General features: G+C 30.6%; 1 protein-coding gene across 1 annotated transcript; it reads right to left on the bottom strand.

The window, feature by feature from the left end:
* Window positions 1-301: 301 nt before the first annotated feature.
* On the bottom strand, window positions 302-5,653 carry LOC146539943 (4-vinylanisole receptor-like). The gene is made up of 9 exons (XM_085207506.1): window positions 5,304-5,653; window positions 4,438-4,567; window positions 3,697-3,901; window positions 3,302-3,424; window positions 2,525-2,647; window positions 1,749-1,848; window positions 1,331-1,435; window positions 885-1,040; window positions 302-795 (listed from the first exon to the last, which is right to left on the bottom strand). Exons 1-9 carry the CDS (start codon window positions 5,484-5,486, stop codon window positions 742-744), a joined length of 1,179 nt encoding a protein of 392 aa, XP_085063632.1. The 5' UTR covers window positions 5,487-5,653; the 3' UTR covers window positions 302-741.
* Between the last annotated feature and the right edge of the window lie 12,481 nt (window positions 5,654-18,134).

The raw sequence follows: 18,134 nt of genomic DNA, 5'->3' as shown, positions 1-18,134 counted from the left end.
GAAACAGATAATATATGTTATGAGCAAAGTGCGATACTAGTAAACTGGGGTGAATAGACACAAAGCTGGAAAAGTTTTTAAAATTATAATTTAACTATTTTTGTTAATTTTATTTATGACTGGTGAAATCATCAATAATTTTTAAGTGAAATAATGAATCCATGATATTGAGTATTTGTTAAATCTGTTTTCTAAATACTAATACTCATTTAAATTGTAATTTAACACGATTAAATTATCTAATTAAATATATGTGTACAAATATCGATCTTCTATACCTAAGGTATCATGTTTGCTTAATATAATGAAAGGTGACAATTATTGTGAATATTTTTTTATTTCTATACTATACATTTGTGGTTAAATAAAAAAAAATTAGCCTTAAAAAGCAAAAAAACGTATTAGCGTAGGTGCGTAGAACTTTATTTAAGTAAGAATCATGAAGTAGAAAAATTACAAAGTTTTCTATTTATAGATATTTTTTAATTAATGCTTGCACTTTGCGGATGATAAATATTTTTTTAATTATCGGAATGCAAGATAATTTTATACAGGTAGGTCCATACTACAATATTTATTTACTGTTAGGCGCCTTGGTTTTCATAGCTATATTTAGTCACTATTAGTTTAAAAAAGAAAATAATATATTTTTTTTTTCTACTAAACGAATAATGTATTTTTTTATTTACATTAACAACCAATGAAGATATTTATGAAGATATATAGTTTTTCGTGATTAAGTTATTCGTTCGTATTCTTCAGCAATGCATAGAACGTGTACGAATTTTTGACAATCTGTAAAAATAATTATTATACTTAAGTAAATGTTATGTTTAACTCTATTCAATAATAATTCATGTAGGTAATTATATTTTCTTTCTCACCGAAACAAACGTGTTATTCGACAATGGAATAATGCGACCTGCTAATGGCTGTATTGGTCTTTTTATTCTTTCCATAAATAAAATAACATGACGTCGAAGCTTTAAATTTATCTCTAGCCAATTCATCGAATAAGCAGATACTGTAATATTCTCACTCTGAAACATCAAATTTTATTATCGTCTTATGAGCTTCGTTATCTTAAATAAATCAGCTTCACGCTTAATCACGCAGGGTGCTAAGACATTCCGTTCCCTATTTTCCGCCGAGTTCTGGAGGCATCTCAACACCAAAGCGAAGAAATGCTAATACAGATTAAAATAAATACTTAATTCCCTCGAGTGAGGAACCCACAACTAGCGTTTACGTTAGTTACACACCTGTGCTCCTGCGCCTTAACTGGCCTCAGATTTGTTATCTTATATTTAGGAATTAACAAAGAAAATACCTCTATCGTAACTTCATTTCCATAGTAGCAATACATAAATATCTGGATCAATATACAAGAAATATATAACACCATAGACAGAAATTGAACTGATGCTGGACTCATCTTTAAAAAAAAAACAATAAAATCTTGATTTATATAAAATAAAATAAATCAGCTTCACACTGTATCCTGCACAAAGCATAAGAGAAGGCAGGGTAGGCAGGTTCGAATCTCGCTACGTTTATTATTATTTATACGTTTTCTAAACGATCTACAACTAACTTACGCTTCGTAGGTATACCTATAACGAAAGAACGGCCGATTTATTGCATATTTCCTTTTTAGCTATTTGAGTTCTCAGTCTAGATAGATGAAACTTTGAATAGGGGCTTAAAGACTATGAAAATATAAAAGCTTTCATCAAATGCATACTTACGTCGACCATTCTATACACCGACGTACATATAATCCATCCGCTTATTAGAAACTGGTAGGCAATTGCAGTGCTAAATATATCTTCAACTTTTTGTATGAAACTATAATAATATATTAATTTAAATAAATATTACAAATATATATGTTTTATTTTTTTGTATGATATAAGGCCAATAGACACCTGTTTCATTAACTTTTGACAATCAATTGAATTTACATATAATAAAGAGTGTGCAAATATTTGTTTTTTAAATATTTTCCTAATATATAGAAAATAAAAACTATTTTTATTTATTATATAAAATTTTTAAACCAAAAATATAAAACGTTTTATAGTAAAATAATATGTTTTTTAAATTCTATTCGTGGTTAGTGGGAAAATTATATTGGAATTATAATTTATAGCATCGTTGTTCGGTCAACAAGCAACGATTAATTGTGGTATATATTATCACCACAAAGAGTTTTATATAGAATTTACATTGTTTTGAATATCTCCATATATTTGAATTGTATTTACAATAACTGGAATTTAAAGGTAAAGCCTTAGCCTAATTTAAAATTAAATTATATAGGTATTATGCGTATTATTAATGCATAATTTTAATTTTACTTTTGTAGAGGTATCTAGTAGATAATTTTAATAAAAAATAGCTTAGAAATTAAGAAATAAATAAATAAATATCAATTTTTATAAGGGTAAATGTTACTATATAATATATATTCTTTGCACTACTTAGTTATAACTTAATTTAGAACAATCTTATTCGGACTCACTACACTATCTGTACGTGATGCTGTAATATCTTTCTAAAACGTCTGCTTATTATATCTGTGCGAGACTCCCCAGTTCTTAAATGTTCCTCTTGGCTTCTCTTAGTTAAATTTAAGAGGTCGTTTCTAAAATGAAATATTATATTTTTATTACTTTTCATAAAATTTGTGTTTTATATATTAATTAACTAGCCACCTGCGCGTGGGTTCGCCTGCTTAAACTTATTATTGTTATAAACAAAATCGTTACATAAATCTCATTACTGTAACTTTCATCCAAATCCGTTCAGTAGTAGGTACGTATTTGTGCGAAAGTATTACACAAACTTTCAGATTTATAATATTAGTAAGATGTTTTATGTAGATTTCTTATCAATCTATAGTACATTGCCCCCTTTCCCTATATTCTTCTTTTTATAAAAACATTTATTGTATTTTTTTATTTATTTCCACGTCCATTTATTTTTACTACGGGAATTCTTGGATAAAAAGGTCTATAAGTTGCTACGCAACCCCCTGAATCATCAGTGAAAGTTCCATAAAAGTTGATTCAGCTGTACGAAGATTAGCCCGAACCAACAGGAAGACATACAGACAAAAAAATTAAAATTGTTTATTTGTGTTTTACGAGTACTATTGTGAAAATAATTATGTACATATTGTAAATAAGACGATTATTTTAAAATTACAATTATTTAATTTATATGTTTATATAAAAGAATATATAATTTCACCATGGGAAATACAATAATTTATTTACTCGTATAATCAAAATCTTACCTTACTATACTCAATTGAGTCTTACATTGTCCAAAGAGGAAGGACACCATAACATCCATGGTGGTGTTACAAAATGCAAGCCATGATGTTGTAAACCAAACGTAGAGTAGTAAGAAATAAAACCTATTATATATTACAAAAAAATATATATAAAATAAGCCAATATTATAATCCATTTCAGTAAAAAACTACAGAAGTGAAGTAGCTCACGAAAAACTTCAAACTTAAAATCTTTAAAAAAAATCAGCTTCGTGCTTTATCCCGCACACAGCAGTATGCAGAGGGAACCTAGTGTTAAAACACTCCGTTCCCCATTTAAAATCTTTATAATTCTAATATTCTTTTCTACATTTTGATATATAAACATTATTAAATATACATTAAATAATATTTACGCAGGGTCGACGTTGACGTCAAAAGGGAACCAGATTGCAAACTCCACTGACTTCCCTTGTAAATGCAATACAAACGGTAGCAACGACCACAGAAAACAAGTAGCCAGAGCTAAACAATTATCTGTATTTAGTAGAAATGTGCTAGTACAAGCTGCTTGAAGCAAATACGTCTTGTGATCGTCTTCTCCTTGGTTGAAAAGCGGACCTAAAACCAAATAGTGTTTATTCTTTATTGTATTTAAATTTAAATTCAATAATAATTTACATAAACTTATTAAATAACCCATTATTTCTCTTTCTATCGTACCTTATCTATTTCTATCTCTGGAAATGAAAGATGTAAACAAGACAAGACAGTGTATACATTTTAAATTAAATATAAATAAAATAAATGGTTTTGCATAATATCTTTCGATCGTTATTTTATAGAAGATGGAATTTAATAATTAATTTTACAGGGTTTTTTAAAATTATTTTAATTGTTAATTGTTTCTATCAGGATTATAATTATGATATTTATAGAGCTTATAGAGCATAGAGCGCAATTTAAACTTAACACGCAATACCTCCAGAATTAGGCAGGAAGTGGGGAACGGAGTTTCTTAACACTAGGTTCCCTCTGCCTACCCTGTTGTGTGCGGGTTACAGCGTGAAGCTATAGAGCGTGAAGCTAGATTCTCGTAGTTTTTAAAATAAATGTTATTTGATTGAACTTGGCACAAAGTAAATTGTAAATACCACCTTTCATTATATCTAAAAGCTCTTCAACCTCGTCAGCTTTAATCCACAATACTAGTTGCTTGTAGATCGAGTCGGTGTGAGTCAAAAATAAGAAAAGTGTTCCCATAACCATATCCATGTCATCACGAACCTTAAATATGAATAATTGAAAATTTTCATTTTCCAGTTTAATATGGTAGTTAGTTAGTGGTAGTTTTTTAGGGCATGGGTTTGATTCCCGATTCCCGAGAAAATGCATTATTATTTATGAATAATTTCATTTCTTCGCTCTGGTAACGCTCTGGTATATTTTGCTACTGAATGCCTCGGAAACGGAGTGTCTTAACACTAGTTTTTCTCTGCAAAAATAATGCACTTAGGTACCGCTAACGTTAAAAAAGTGTCTGGCTGTATATTCAAATGTTTCAAAGATTTTTTAATCTAATTTTCTAAATACAGTCGATGATGGATCATTTCTTCTTTATTTCCAAGCATCTTCCATATCGACGTATTAGTAGAAGAATAAAAATACAAGTATAAGTCGATAGTAAAATAAATAATGTTTACAAGATATAAGCCCTTGCAAATTATCTGGAATTGCTGCTATGGGTGTCCTCTTAAACTCTTAATAATTTGTAATGTTGTTTTGAAACAAAGCCGAAACATTGATTACTCAATTACGTAAGTGCTACGTTGTGAGAAATAAAATATATATTTTTTTTATAATACGTTTTCACGGTAAGTTTCTACTGTTAATATTAAGAGGATGATATTTACACCATGATTTAAATGTTCGCTAAAAATTAGCAACCGAAATGAAAATTAGCAACCGAAATGAAAATTTAGTTAAAAAAGCCAAAGCATCTATAATTTGATATTCCCATTACCTCATAAAGCTTTATCGCCTGCTGTACGGTATATACTATAATCCATACAAGTGTTATTCTCATGTAAATATCGTGTAACCGTTTATGCAAAGTTGGCGAATGTGGATCGATTTGGTAATAGCCACCCACCCGCAAACGCAACAAATGCTGTTCAACACATCTATATGATAATTTAACTTCCATTGTAGAAACCAAATTTCGTGAAAACTTTTATAAGGCCAACGGAACCTTGGGGACAATAAGGGAATTAAATTCCGTTGATTCAACAAACAAGTCGACAGTTTGAGGACCCCGGCCGGAGTGTTTACGTAGAACAAGTCTCGAGTGCTAATTTAATTTGCAACGGATAGCGTAACATTTTGTTGTCACTCGAAAGCGTTTAATTACGCCTTGCTTGTTTTGAATATAAGATAGGTTGGGGAATTATAATTCTAATTTGTCGTTGCTTTTGGATATTGTTTTTAGTTTTTAATTTATAACAAATACTATTAATATAATAATCGAAATCTATTAAAGGCCAAAATATGTTTTTTAAATGAATATTTTACTAGAGTTTCTGGTGGGCGTAGTTTATTGACTAACAAATGCAGACTAGGTTGTGTGGTTGTGAGGTTGTGAATACGATCCCAATTCGAGGGAAGGAATACTAATTTAATACTATTTTCATTTCTTCTCTCTTCTTCAGTGAGTTGAGTTTCGCCATTCAGCACATAATGTCTCGAAAAATTCGGCGGAAATTCTCTGTCCTCTGCCTACCCTGCTGATTGCGGGATACAGAGTGAAGATGATTAAAAAAACTTTAATTCTTATATAATTTGATTTGTTAGTGTTCATATCCAATTCAATATTTTCGTAGCTTCGTTATAATAGAAATTATTCAGCGCAATATTGCTTGTACCTACTCAAAATCAATGGGAAGTAATTATATATTTACATATTGGGGTTTAAATTAAATAATTTTCTTCGTATATTTAATTGTATATTATATTGACACCATAAATATACATTATGTTTTAAAATGATGTCATCGTGGCGTAGCAGGGTAGGGTCCAATTGTAAGCTACTTAGGGCAATTGCCAATTACAATTTGCCTTCTTTTGAGATAATTTAGAGAATTTAAGTTCAAAGAAAGTTGTACCGACTTAAGATGTACTTATTTCAGTCATTTTTTAAGTTCAATCAGTCAGTCTTTCAGTCATACTTTTAACATGTTTATAGATTATATTTCGTACTATATTATTTAAAAAAAAAACATATAAAATAATATTTATCGATCGGTAAAGTTTAAATCATTTAAGTCGAAAAAAATAAACACGAGATATTGATAGCCCATGTAAAATTATTACTATAACCTACATTATAACTCTGATAAAATTTTTACATCATAAAATTGGGTCATCATTTGGAGTGGAGCGTGTAGAGGATAACTAGGACATAATGGAACCTCGGTCAGTTGACTTCAGTGTTTCGCGTCTATTGACGATTAAGGGCACCCATGAAGTTCACTGGCGTATACAAATTGTGTTACTTTTATTTATATTATTTTATATGACTTGTTTATTTTGTAAATTGATGTTTATTAATCGTTTGGTAAAACTGAATTCGATAATACATATGGACTCCCGTCCAGGCTTTCAATTCTTGTCAGTTATGTTCTATAAACTTCTAATAAAAGTTATCTAATAGAAGAGGAAAGGGTAAATTTAAAACTGATCTATACTAATATAATAAAGCGGAAGAGTTTGTTTGTTTGTTTGTTTGTTTGTTTGTTTGTTTGTTTGTTTGTTTGTTTGTTTGTTTGAACGCTAAGATCTCTGGATCTACTGGTCCGATTTTCATTGTTTTTGTTTTGTATGAAAGCTGCATTCTTCCGAAGTGCTATAGGCTATATAACATTACATTACACATATAAACTAATATATTTTAAAATACTTTCTAATTTGACATGCAATTTATTCTGCCATGTTAATAACAACCGTCGCGTCGCTACGCAACCGTTACCGCGACATTTTGATATTCATCCTTATGAACATAAATATAATAGTCACACATTTTATCTAGATTGAAATTATAGTTTGCTGTATAACATTCTAATAAATAATTAAGGAGATGTCACTGATTCCAAATGACCTAACCACCTAGCGGGCGGCACAGTATGACCGACGCGAACGGGCAGATGACGTTGACGGTTTTATAAATTTTCGAACTATTGTAAATGTTTATGTAATTATTTGTTGTTTATAATTAATTCAAACTACACTTTGGTTCTCTTCTTATTTTATTTGATATTGCCCGCTAAAATTATCCTACTTAATAGAGAGAAATGTTTAGTTATTTCGTAGAGTCGATATCTATGTACGCACGCACGGAAAACTTTAGGTACTTTTTCTAATATTGAGAATACCTATCCTTTAGTTACTTTTAATCCTTTTGTTGGTTCATTTCAATAATTCAGATATTTTTTTCTAATAATGTGTATCTACTTATTATTCTTTTGATTATTTAATTATTAAATTAATTAAATAATTTTAATATTTAATTTATATTTTCTTACTAATTCTATTGAAAATTGAAAATAATTTCATGAATATATTTAATAAATATTCTTATAGTTGAAGCAGGCGTAGCCGCGTCCGGGTCCACTAGTGAAAGATATTTAGCTGTCAAGTTTTCTTTATATATTTTCTTACTAATTCTATTGAAAATTGAAAATAATTTCATGAATATATTTAATAAATATTCTTATAGTTGAAGCAGGCGTAGCCGCGTCCGGGTCCACTAGTGAAAGATATTTAGCTGTCAAGTTTTCTTTATATATTTTGTCAATCCCACGTTACGAGCTAAATATTTTCCTTTGCATTCTAAATAATATACTAATGTATAGCTAGTTTTCTGTTTCCCATTGAAATAAATGAATAATAAATATAAATTGATCTGAAGATAACTATAGCCGTGCTAGCATTTATAATTTGTTAATAAAATTTTAGTTTCCAGTAAAAATACATAATGTTTGGAAATTTATTTAATAAGCAAACTTTTCAATAGAAGTTTAACTTTCATCCAAAGCATAATCATAACAGCGAGGTACCCTTCTAAAAGGAGTTCGTTCCTAGTTAGTTAAACAGAGTGCTTTGAGGATATTACGTAAATATAATTTAAATTTTATCTAATTTCCTTATCATTTAGAATAAAATTAACTGGATGATGAAATTCATTTTAACTCTTGTTTCACTAAAAGTTATGGTTCTTTTTTTAGCTATAGAAGGTAAAATACAAATAAAAACTATAGACTCAATTGTACAGTATTAGTTCAGAGAGTCAGAATTTCGAGTTTCAAATGCAACATGCATGTTGTTAGAGAAGTAACTGAAAGGCTTCGGTTTGTTTTATGTATATTCGATGCCGGTGGACGTTTGATTCACTTTAGTCACTTTCACAGTCCAGTAGTAATTTATTAGGAGTATGTCATTTATTTCGATAAATTTAACCAAATTTTATAACGTTAAGATTGTTTAAAAAAAGTAAAAAAAAAATAATGTAAAATCTTAAGTTTAAGGGAGATATTAGAAACCATTATTTTCTTCATAAGTTATAAAATAATAAACATTTTCTTTTAAAACATTTTCTTTTCTTTAGAATACAGCGTAAAGCTGATTTAATATTATATTTTAACATTTTATAATTATATTTTATTAATTTTACAGTTATAATTAACTACGTTATTAACGTTCTCATAATATTTATAACTTTCCAAGTTCTTATATCTTAAGTTCCTTAGAACAAACCTCCCATAAAGTTAACATAGAGTTACGCTCGAAATCAGACCTAAGACACCGTAAATATCCTCCTAAATTATTCAAGTTCCAGCAAAGACTTAAAGCTGGCACCGTTTCATAAAACGTTCACCTAAGAATTGCAAAGAAAGTGGTATCTTAGAGGCAAATTCGTTGGAATCTCAACGGCTGGTTTAATTAGCCAGTTCTAATGAATGTCGGGGCACGTACGCCGTTACTGCGGCCGTTACCTGCGTTATTCACGCAACGATAACAAAAGCTCAGGCTGAATTGCCTGTGTAGACGTCTGCGACTAAAATAGGTACCCGCGGGTGGAGGCGAGGAACCTTATCATTTTAGATAAAAGCAAACAAATATTTTGGTTAGACAATATTTTAAAAGGATAATTTTGTTTGGATTTATTGTTTAGAGAAGCTCAAGTAGAAAATGGGATGGTTAAATAAATTATTATATTTTATGATTATATTAAGTTTTTACAAAATAAAGCTTTTTTCAGCGTCACGCTGTATCTCGTATTTAGCAAGGAGAGGCAGAGAGAATTTAGTGTTAAGAGATTCCGTTCCTCATCTTCTGTCGAATTTTCGAGGCATTGCTAGTTGAGACCTCAGCTGACCTTCGAAAAAACAGTATCAAACATACTGGAGGAAGGTCACGTGAGAAGAAAAGCATGAGAACCCCTCGGAGGTCATGTATGAAGAGGTTGAGAACAGTGGACGAGGCGAAAGAGGTATATAGCTAAGTAAGTAATTAATAATTAATTCTCCCTAGTGGTGATCGGAACCACAATTGTCGTGTTACACGGTTGTGGTTCCGCACCACTCAAAGTCTATTTTTTTTCCTTTAAATAACATCGCTTCTGGATAAAAAGTAATCTAGATGTTAGAATGAAAATAGTAATAGCATTTTAACTTTCAACATTGAAATTGGACAATAACTAATTGTACACTGATATAACATTTTCATTGAATACTAGCGGATCCAGCGCGGCTTCGTCCGCTTTAACTATACGATTATTTATTTAATAATAGATAATTTAAGTATTTTATAAACATGTTTGAATATTTGGCTTGGTTTGGGTGAAAATGGTTGGCGATCCTGCGGGACTTCTGGATTAAAAAGAAGCCTATATTTTGCTCTATAACCACTTTTATCTATCAGTGAAAATCCCATAACCATCTGTTCAGCTGTTCAAACAACAACAGAAAGACAGACAAAATTTTAAAATTATTTTGTTATACATAAAAAACGAGGTTGTTTAAAAATCACAGACAGACACATCCATTCTATTTATATGTATAGATGTATGAAAATTGAAGCTCAAATTCTAATTGAAAGCTTTGTGGCTTAAACGATGAGCTTATAAAAAAAGTTTACGTTTAGCAAAACTACAAATATTGAAATATTATTATATTTAAATATAGTATCACTACACATGTAATTAGTGTTTTTTTTTTATAAAAAAATACAATATTTGAATTAAATATTATCTCAATTACACTTGCCATTTTAATCATAAATTTCATATTACATTTAGAATATGAAATACTTGTAACAAATATGCATATTCTAATCCAGCATGGTAATTAAGTGATAAGTACAAAAAAACTTTAGTTTTTTTCATTTGTTATAAATATTACGTATATCAGGCGAGTCATAGCGTAGGGGCACAAGTGTATATGTGACTGGTTTTGGGTTCGATCCCCACATATTGAACATACAATCTCTCAAAAATTTGGCGGAAAATAGTAAACGAAAATATCATAACGAGAGCAGAGTGTCTTAACACTATGTCTCCAGGTTACCTCTGCTTACTCTACTATATATGAGATACGACGTGAACCAGTATAGACAGCAAGCATCAAGTAATTGAATATTATTATGATTTACGCCACCGGAAATATCGAGTGCATGTAATTTACCAAATGATTAAATGGAAGCAGTAAATAAAGCTTTACGTTTGTTTTGGTGACATTCGAGCACTCTAAATTTGGTAGCGTCGATGGCACTTTAATTTATTTAAGCGCCAATGCTTGCTTAACACGCACCCCCTACAAATTGAATTTATAGCGGTCGGCACTACTCGTACTCGTATACTGATTTGTACCTAGAATTAATATTAATATTATGAATAATTTTAATAATTTGCTCGCGTGTTCCTTTAAATCGTTGTACATGTTTCTTTTTAAAATAATTTATTTTTATAATAATTATTTTAAAAATAAAATTGTATTGTATTTGACATGAACGTTTATTTAATTAACCGATCTCAAAAAAGATGAGGCTCTATTCTACAAGTTTTTCTATCCATGTCCATCATATGTAAGCCAATTTTTAATATTTTTGATTTATTTGAAAGAATTTTGTTCTTTGCAAATCATTGCCGTCAAATCAGGTTCTTGTGATGAAATCCCAGGGAAATCGAAGGTAACCTTCAAATTTTATAGGTCCCTACAAGGAAAGTGTGTTTTATGTAATTTGATATAATAATTATGTAGATTTATATTTGGTTTATATAGTCATCATCTAATAAAAAAGTAAGGCGATTGTCTTCTCGTGAGTCGTGAGATCGAACTCACAACCGTCGCACTACAGTCACACACTAGGCCTCTGCGCTACGAGAGCCTCGTTAATAAAATAAATTTATTATTTTTTTTTTCTTTATTTTAAGTCTCTTATAAATAAACAAAAACAGTATTAAAATTGTGGACAAGGCACCATTGTAGTTAGAAGGCTGCGTAAAGATTAAAGTGAGACATTCATTACCAGTAATCAGTCAGGCGCTAAGTGGGCCAGCTTTCGACGGCTACTTATCTAAATAAGATCGGTGACATGCCTGATGGATTCTAAGGCCTTTGTTAGCTTTTAAAAATTAACACTCTAATCAAGGTTTTAATCAAATTTTTAAAAAGTTTATTTTTTCCTTTGGGTAATACAAAATTGGGCTTATTATAATATTAATATACTAATACAGTAAAAAGATTGTAAAATGGAGAAAAAATATATGTTTTCTTCAGCTTTTAATAGTCTTCTATATATATAAAATCGAAAGGTCACTCACTCATTACGAAACCTCAGAAACTACATGTGCTAGGAATCCCAAATTTTGCATAGAAGTTATTTATAGGAAGTAGGTGCTCGCTAAGACGGGAATTTGCAATATTCGACTTCTAAGGGGTTGTTTTTGGGGTTGAAAGTTTGTATGAAACTTCGTTACTACAAATGCTAGGAGTCTCAAATTTTGCATGGACGTCACTTATAGGACGTAGGTACTCATGGAGACAGAAATTAATAATAACCGTGAACTACGCAAGCAAGCGAAGCCGCGGGCGGGCCGCTAGTATTTAATATAGGGTAAATTTTAAATGGTAAGAAAAAATGCACCAACTTTTGTTTTCTGTTTAAAATCTGTATATTTCTTTATCAGAGTAAAATATTTAAATAACTAAGTGCGAAGAGCTGAAGAGCTCAACGGTGCGCGTTTGGAGAGGCCTTTGTCCAGTAGTGGACGAGGACAGGCTGATGATGATGATGATGATGATGATGATGAAATAATTAATATTAATTAATCATGTTTCCTAAATAATATTAACTCAGTCTAAGTAATCCTTTAAAATTCATACATATACCTAATATGAATAGGGTATTAGCTGTGTATGTAAACAGAATCCATTTCGTAGAATATCATATAGAGCTCAAAGTATCAACATATACGGAAAATTTAGATTAAACACGACATCCTGCGAACCGTTTCGGGTCCTGCGTTCATAGGGACATTCACAAAAGATGGAATACTAGGAATACCGTCTGTTACTGATAGTCTTCCAGGTTATTTTTATTCAGGTACTTAGTATTTAAATGTTTTCGTTATACTTTTTTTTTGTAGTTTATTACATTAAAACTCGGTTATTTTGGCTGCTAGCATTTAGTTTTATTTATAAACAACATATTTTTTCAATATAGTGATGAAAATTATGATTTTTCACTAACTATTGTTCCATTTAATTTTGAGTCATATTCAATAAATATACTTAGTACTTATATTTTATTGCTCTAGTGTCGAGACAAAACGCAGCGTTGAGTACCGCCACTAAGCACACAATCGATGGAAAAAGAAAGCAGAATATTTTAACACTAGGCTTCTTCTACATAATACATGCGGGATACTGCCTGAAATTGAAAAAACGAAAATAATAATCAATATATTACAAACACGAACAGTCTATAAGTAAGGTCCCCGTTGGTAATTCGCAATAACACAGCGCTAATGACCCAGCATTCACAAGGGAGAATTCTCAGCTAACAGCGACATTAAGACCTTCTTATTTGGCTATTCCAGTTCGTTATGGGACCTTTGTGGGAATGAAGGAAAAATATAGTTTTCATTGGCCCTAATAAAAGTACTTACAGCTATTACAAAATACTATAAAATTTGCGTAAAAGGGGTAAATTAACCAGAATGTAACGTTATACAGTTACTATGTTAGTACAGAGTTCTTATGTATCCTACATGCACCAAAATAGGCAGAGGCAGGCAGAATTCCCTCTACTATATTTATGTAGTAAATTAACTTACTTAAAAAATCTGAGACGTTCATATTAGCGGGGTATTCAGAGAGGATCCTCATGCTTCGGGGTACTCCGGGGGATACTCATGCTTTTTACATGACCTTCCTCCAGTATCTTTGATACTGCGTTTTCGAAGGTAAACCGAGGTCTGAGGTGGAGGACGGAGCTACAAATAGCTTTTTATTAATATGACGTGTCCAACTCACGTTTAACCGATTTTTTTTATTATTCCATTATAAAAAAAGCGTTATGACGTACGTACGTACGTCCCATAAGAAAAATAAACAATCACAGCGATAATGGAATTCTGTTTTCCTGAAAGCGATTGTGCTTCCATAAAAAAGAACGTAAGTTATTATTTCTAGGAAAAAACATAAATTGCGGAAGTGATTTACAATAGAAAGTATAAAGAAACTTTTGTTTCAGTGGAAATAGAAGGATTGTTTTCTAACATTCATTGTCGTAGAAATATAATGAGAAGAGAATGGAAGCGTTTAAGAGAAGTAATTGTTCTTCCAATGCGATTTTAGTAGTGATATAATATTTTTTGTTTAAGATGTCTTTTATAAAGAAGTTGTTATATATTCTCACTTACCCAATAATTAACGAATAATATTTTAAACATAAATATCTATTCGGAGAGTAGGATATTAACCCACAAATAGTACAATTAACCATTAAACGTTCGCGAGTATTATCCTTTATTAGTCTTAACTCTAGGTTCCCAGGTTCCCTCTATTCTCTTCTATATGGGATACAGAGTGAATCTAATATTAGACCAACTACTACAAATATGTATTTGGACACAAGAATTATGTTTCACTAAAAAAAGAGAACAAAGATAGTATATTATTTAAAACACTTTTCCTACGCAAAATGTCACCTTTACGTTCCAAAGTAATCTAGTATAATAGACCTTTCTACCAGCCGTCTTGATAAATTTCGCATCCACTGAAATTCTAAAACTTGGTTTAAATAGAAGGCTAATTAATATAGCTAATGTGTATATATTCAACGAAACTATTACCATGATTATTCAGCAGTAAAGAAGCTGGATTTTCCATTAAGCGTTGCTTTCTAATTAAAGGGTCCCAGGTTCAATTAAGACTAAAATATATTGAATGCGGAAAATAGGCACTGCAAATAATTTATGGCAGTACTCTACTCTGCCTTTAGTAAGTTAATGTACACTTAAAATTATAGGAAATTTAATTTTACGTTGTTTATTTTTTTTATTTTTTTTATTGTAAATAAAGCAAGCAAGCATTTGCCCGCTACCTCGCCTGGTGGTAAGTGACGATGCGAACGATGGTGGAGCATGCTTACCTAGGTAGTGCCCATTTACTCGTTTTTTAAAGAGGGTCGGGTTTTGTATGAATCTAAATATATTTACCGTTTTATATATTACTTTTGATTTTTATTTATCAAAATATATCAAATGATTTTAGGTTTGTATTTTACTAAACAAAGAATGTTATATGTATTTTTTTCTTTTATTTTTCAACTTCACGTTACATCCCTCATTCCATTCTCCACTCTCCGCCAAATTTTCGAGATATTACGTGTTGAGTGGCGGTACTAAACGCCACTCTTTTGTCTTGGTACCAGAGCGAAGAAATTAAAATATTTATAAATCATAATTCACTCCTCCAAGTGTGAATCGAATCCACAACCACAGCGATGATGGAATTCTGTTGTCCTGAAAGCGATTATGCTTAAATAAAAATAAAATATTATATAATTAGAATTTACAAAAACAAACAAATAATAATTAATCTATATTATTTTTGTACATCCATTAGGTTTTACATAAGACTTAGGTTAGTCTTACTAAGAGGTTCTAAATGAATTTACCTTCATAAAAGCTACAAAGGCGATCATATTCATAGACTAATTTTCACGTGCGCATATTGGCGTCGACAGGGATTCAATTTTGTCGAAGTGTGCGAAGCGTTGGATGCACTACATGTTGTCGTCTCCTAACGCCTGCGGCTTTCTGCACCGCAGCACTTAGCGAGCTGGTACCTAGTATAGACTTTAGTCTTGAACGTGAGATGTAAACCTGTACCTACCTAAGTACTTGTTAAAGCCAGCTGGTTATAGAGATGTAGAGGTAAATCTAAAGATAGACTAAATTTATTCAATGTTTATAATTTATAAAAAAAAATATATTAGTAAAGGTACATAATGATTTAATTAATGACTTCCTCGGCAATTGTGACTGTTGAATATTACATTATTCATGAAAAATAATTTTAAATAGTAATTTCAGTTCTTTTTTGTTTATAAACATTTTTTGGTAATAAAATATTTTTTATAATATATTTTTAGTAATATACGAAATACTGGGAATAAATAGATTATTTATCAAGTAAGTTTAAGTTAATACTAAGAATGAGGTTATTTATCCAATTGACCGCTATCTCCTAAAAATTGTGCCCATATATGAAATTCCTCCACAAATTACCTGACTGACATGCTAGCCCGTACCGTACCTACTGTTAATAGATTCAGCATTCGCTACGAACATCCTGTCGTGTTTTCTTCAATTTCCTATAAAAGCATTGCTCTGTTATGACTCACATACTATATTTGTTTTTTGTAAGACTATAAAATAGTGTTATATAAACAAAGATTCTTTAAATACTAAATAATAAGTTTTTATACGTTATTAGTTATCTTCGTTAGATATCCGTATGTACAATACATATATTTGTCGTTTATTATCTGGTAAATTAAAACTAAAATTTTGTCCCAATTTCGAACTTTACTCCCTCAACTTACAAGTAACTAACGTAAGGATCTTAAATCCGTCTTCATATATCAAGTTTGGAAATTCCTCGGCCAAAGTCCAAAATAGCATGCAAGAGTTTCCAATACGGAGGAATCTAAAAGCCTAAAGCCTATATTAAAGTACGGACTACGACGCACGATACACTTAGTGTATACACCGAGTGTCTCTGTATGAACACGAGTGTCTCTATAATCGCATCAGCCACTGTATGAAGATTATCAAGTGTCTAGTCTAGTTAAAATGTTTACGAACACCTTTGACATTTTCAATACAATTTCTGTACACTTGCCAATTGACTTATCAATTGGCAAATGTCAACTCTTGCAAGTGTCAAGTGGCAAGTGTCAAGTGGCAAGTCTTAACTTAGATAAAAAAGGATCTCTTTTTTTACATGTATTCTATAATTGTGTATATTTATCTTTTTTATTACCGGTCAATTTCCTTCGTGTGTTTTCCATACAACGTGACATTGGCGAAATGAATTGTGCTCAACTGGCACGCTCGAAACGCCATATATCGAGAAATCAATCTAGATAAAAAAAATCTGTGCATGTGTAAACACTACATACAATAGTGTCTGACATTTATGGAATTTCTGTTGTTGTCTATTCGTACCATTATATAAGTCGACATCAGTTTAAAACGAGATTTATAAATATTTATATTCCTACTAATTTTGTAATTATTTCGCAAAATACTTAATAAGTTATTTTTAGATATGCCTATATGTGTATGTAAATAACAAGGTATATAGACAGAGATAGTGGTATAATTATCAAAAACTGCTTAATTCATATAGGTTCATGCATGGTTTGATGCTTTTTCGTCACGTTAAGATCGTCCACCCTATTTCCACCAGATCCTGTTTTGGCGACGTTTAGTTACGTTAATATTTCATTTTCTCAAATGGTACCACATGTTTAAAATAAATATTTTTTATCCTCAACTAAATTGAATATAATTTAAAAACAAGTTTATTCGAACACATATTGAGGACCAAACCATCCGTTTAACAGTAATAATGCTAATTTGTCCAATTTCTAACTTGCCATTAATATACAAGCAAATAGGTTGCTGCCATATATAACTTTTATTACGCTATAGATAAAGGAACATTCTGCCTCACGTACGTACGAGTACGTTACTGATAATCTATATATATAAAAGGACTTGTCCTCACTGACTGAGGTAAGACGCACGCACAGCCGTAACCGCTGATGATAGAAACGTGAAATTTGGACAGATGTTTACTTTCGTAATCTGGACATCCACTAAGAAGGGATTTTGAAAAATTTTAACCCTAAAGGGGTAAAATAGGGGCTGAAAGTTTGTATGGAAAAAAAATTAAATCGGCACCGATTCTTATAAATTTTGAAATTTATATTTTTAAAAGTATTTAATTGAACACGTGTTTCATCGTTTTCTAGAATTCTCCCCCTAAGGGTGCAAATAAGGGGTTGAAAGTTTGTATAGATTTTTTTTTAAATCGGCACCAATTTTTATAAAATTTGAAATTCATACTCTTAAAAGTATTTAATTGAACACATGTTTCATGGTTTTCTAGAATTCTTCCCCTAAGGGTGCAAATAAGGGGTTGAAAGTTTGTATGGAAAAATCTTTAAAACGCCACCGATTATTATAAAAATTTTAATTTAGACTCTTAAAAATATTTAATTG

Source organism: Heliconius melpomene, chromosome 3, assembly GCF_056956725.1.
Source record: "Heliconius melpomene rosina isolate 202511_hmr_F chromosome 3, ASM5695672v1, whole genome shotgun sequence".
NCBI classification, from domain to species: Eukaryota; Metazoa; Arthropoda; class Insecta; order Lepidoptera; family Nymphalidae; genus Heliconius; species Heliconius melpomene.
The sequence above is the reverse complement of the archived record's forward strand: the minus strand, read 5'-3'. Positions and strand labels throughout refer to the sequence as shown.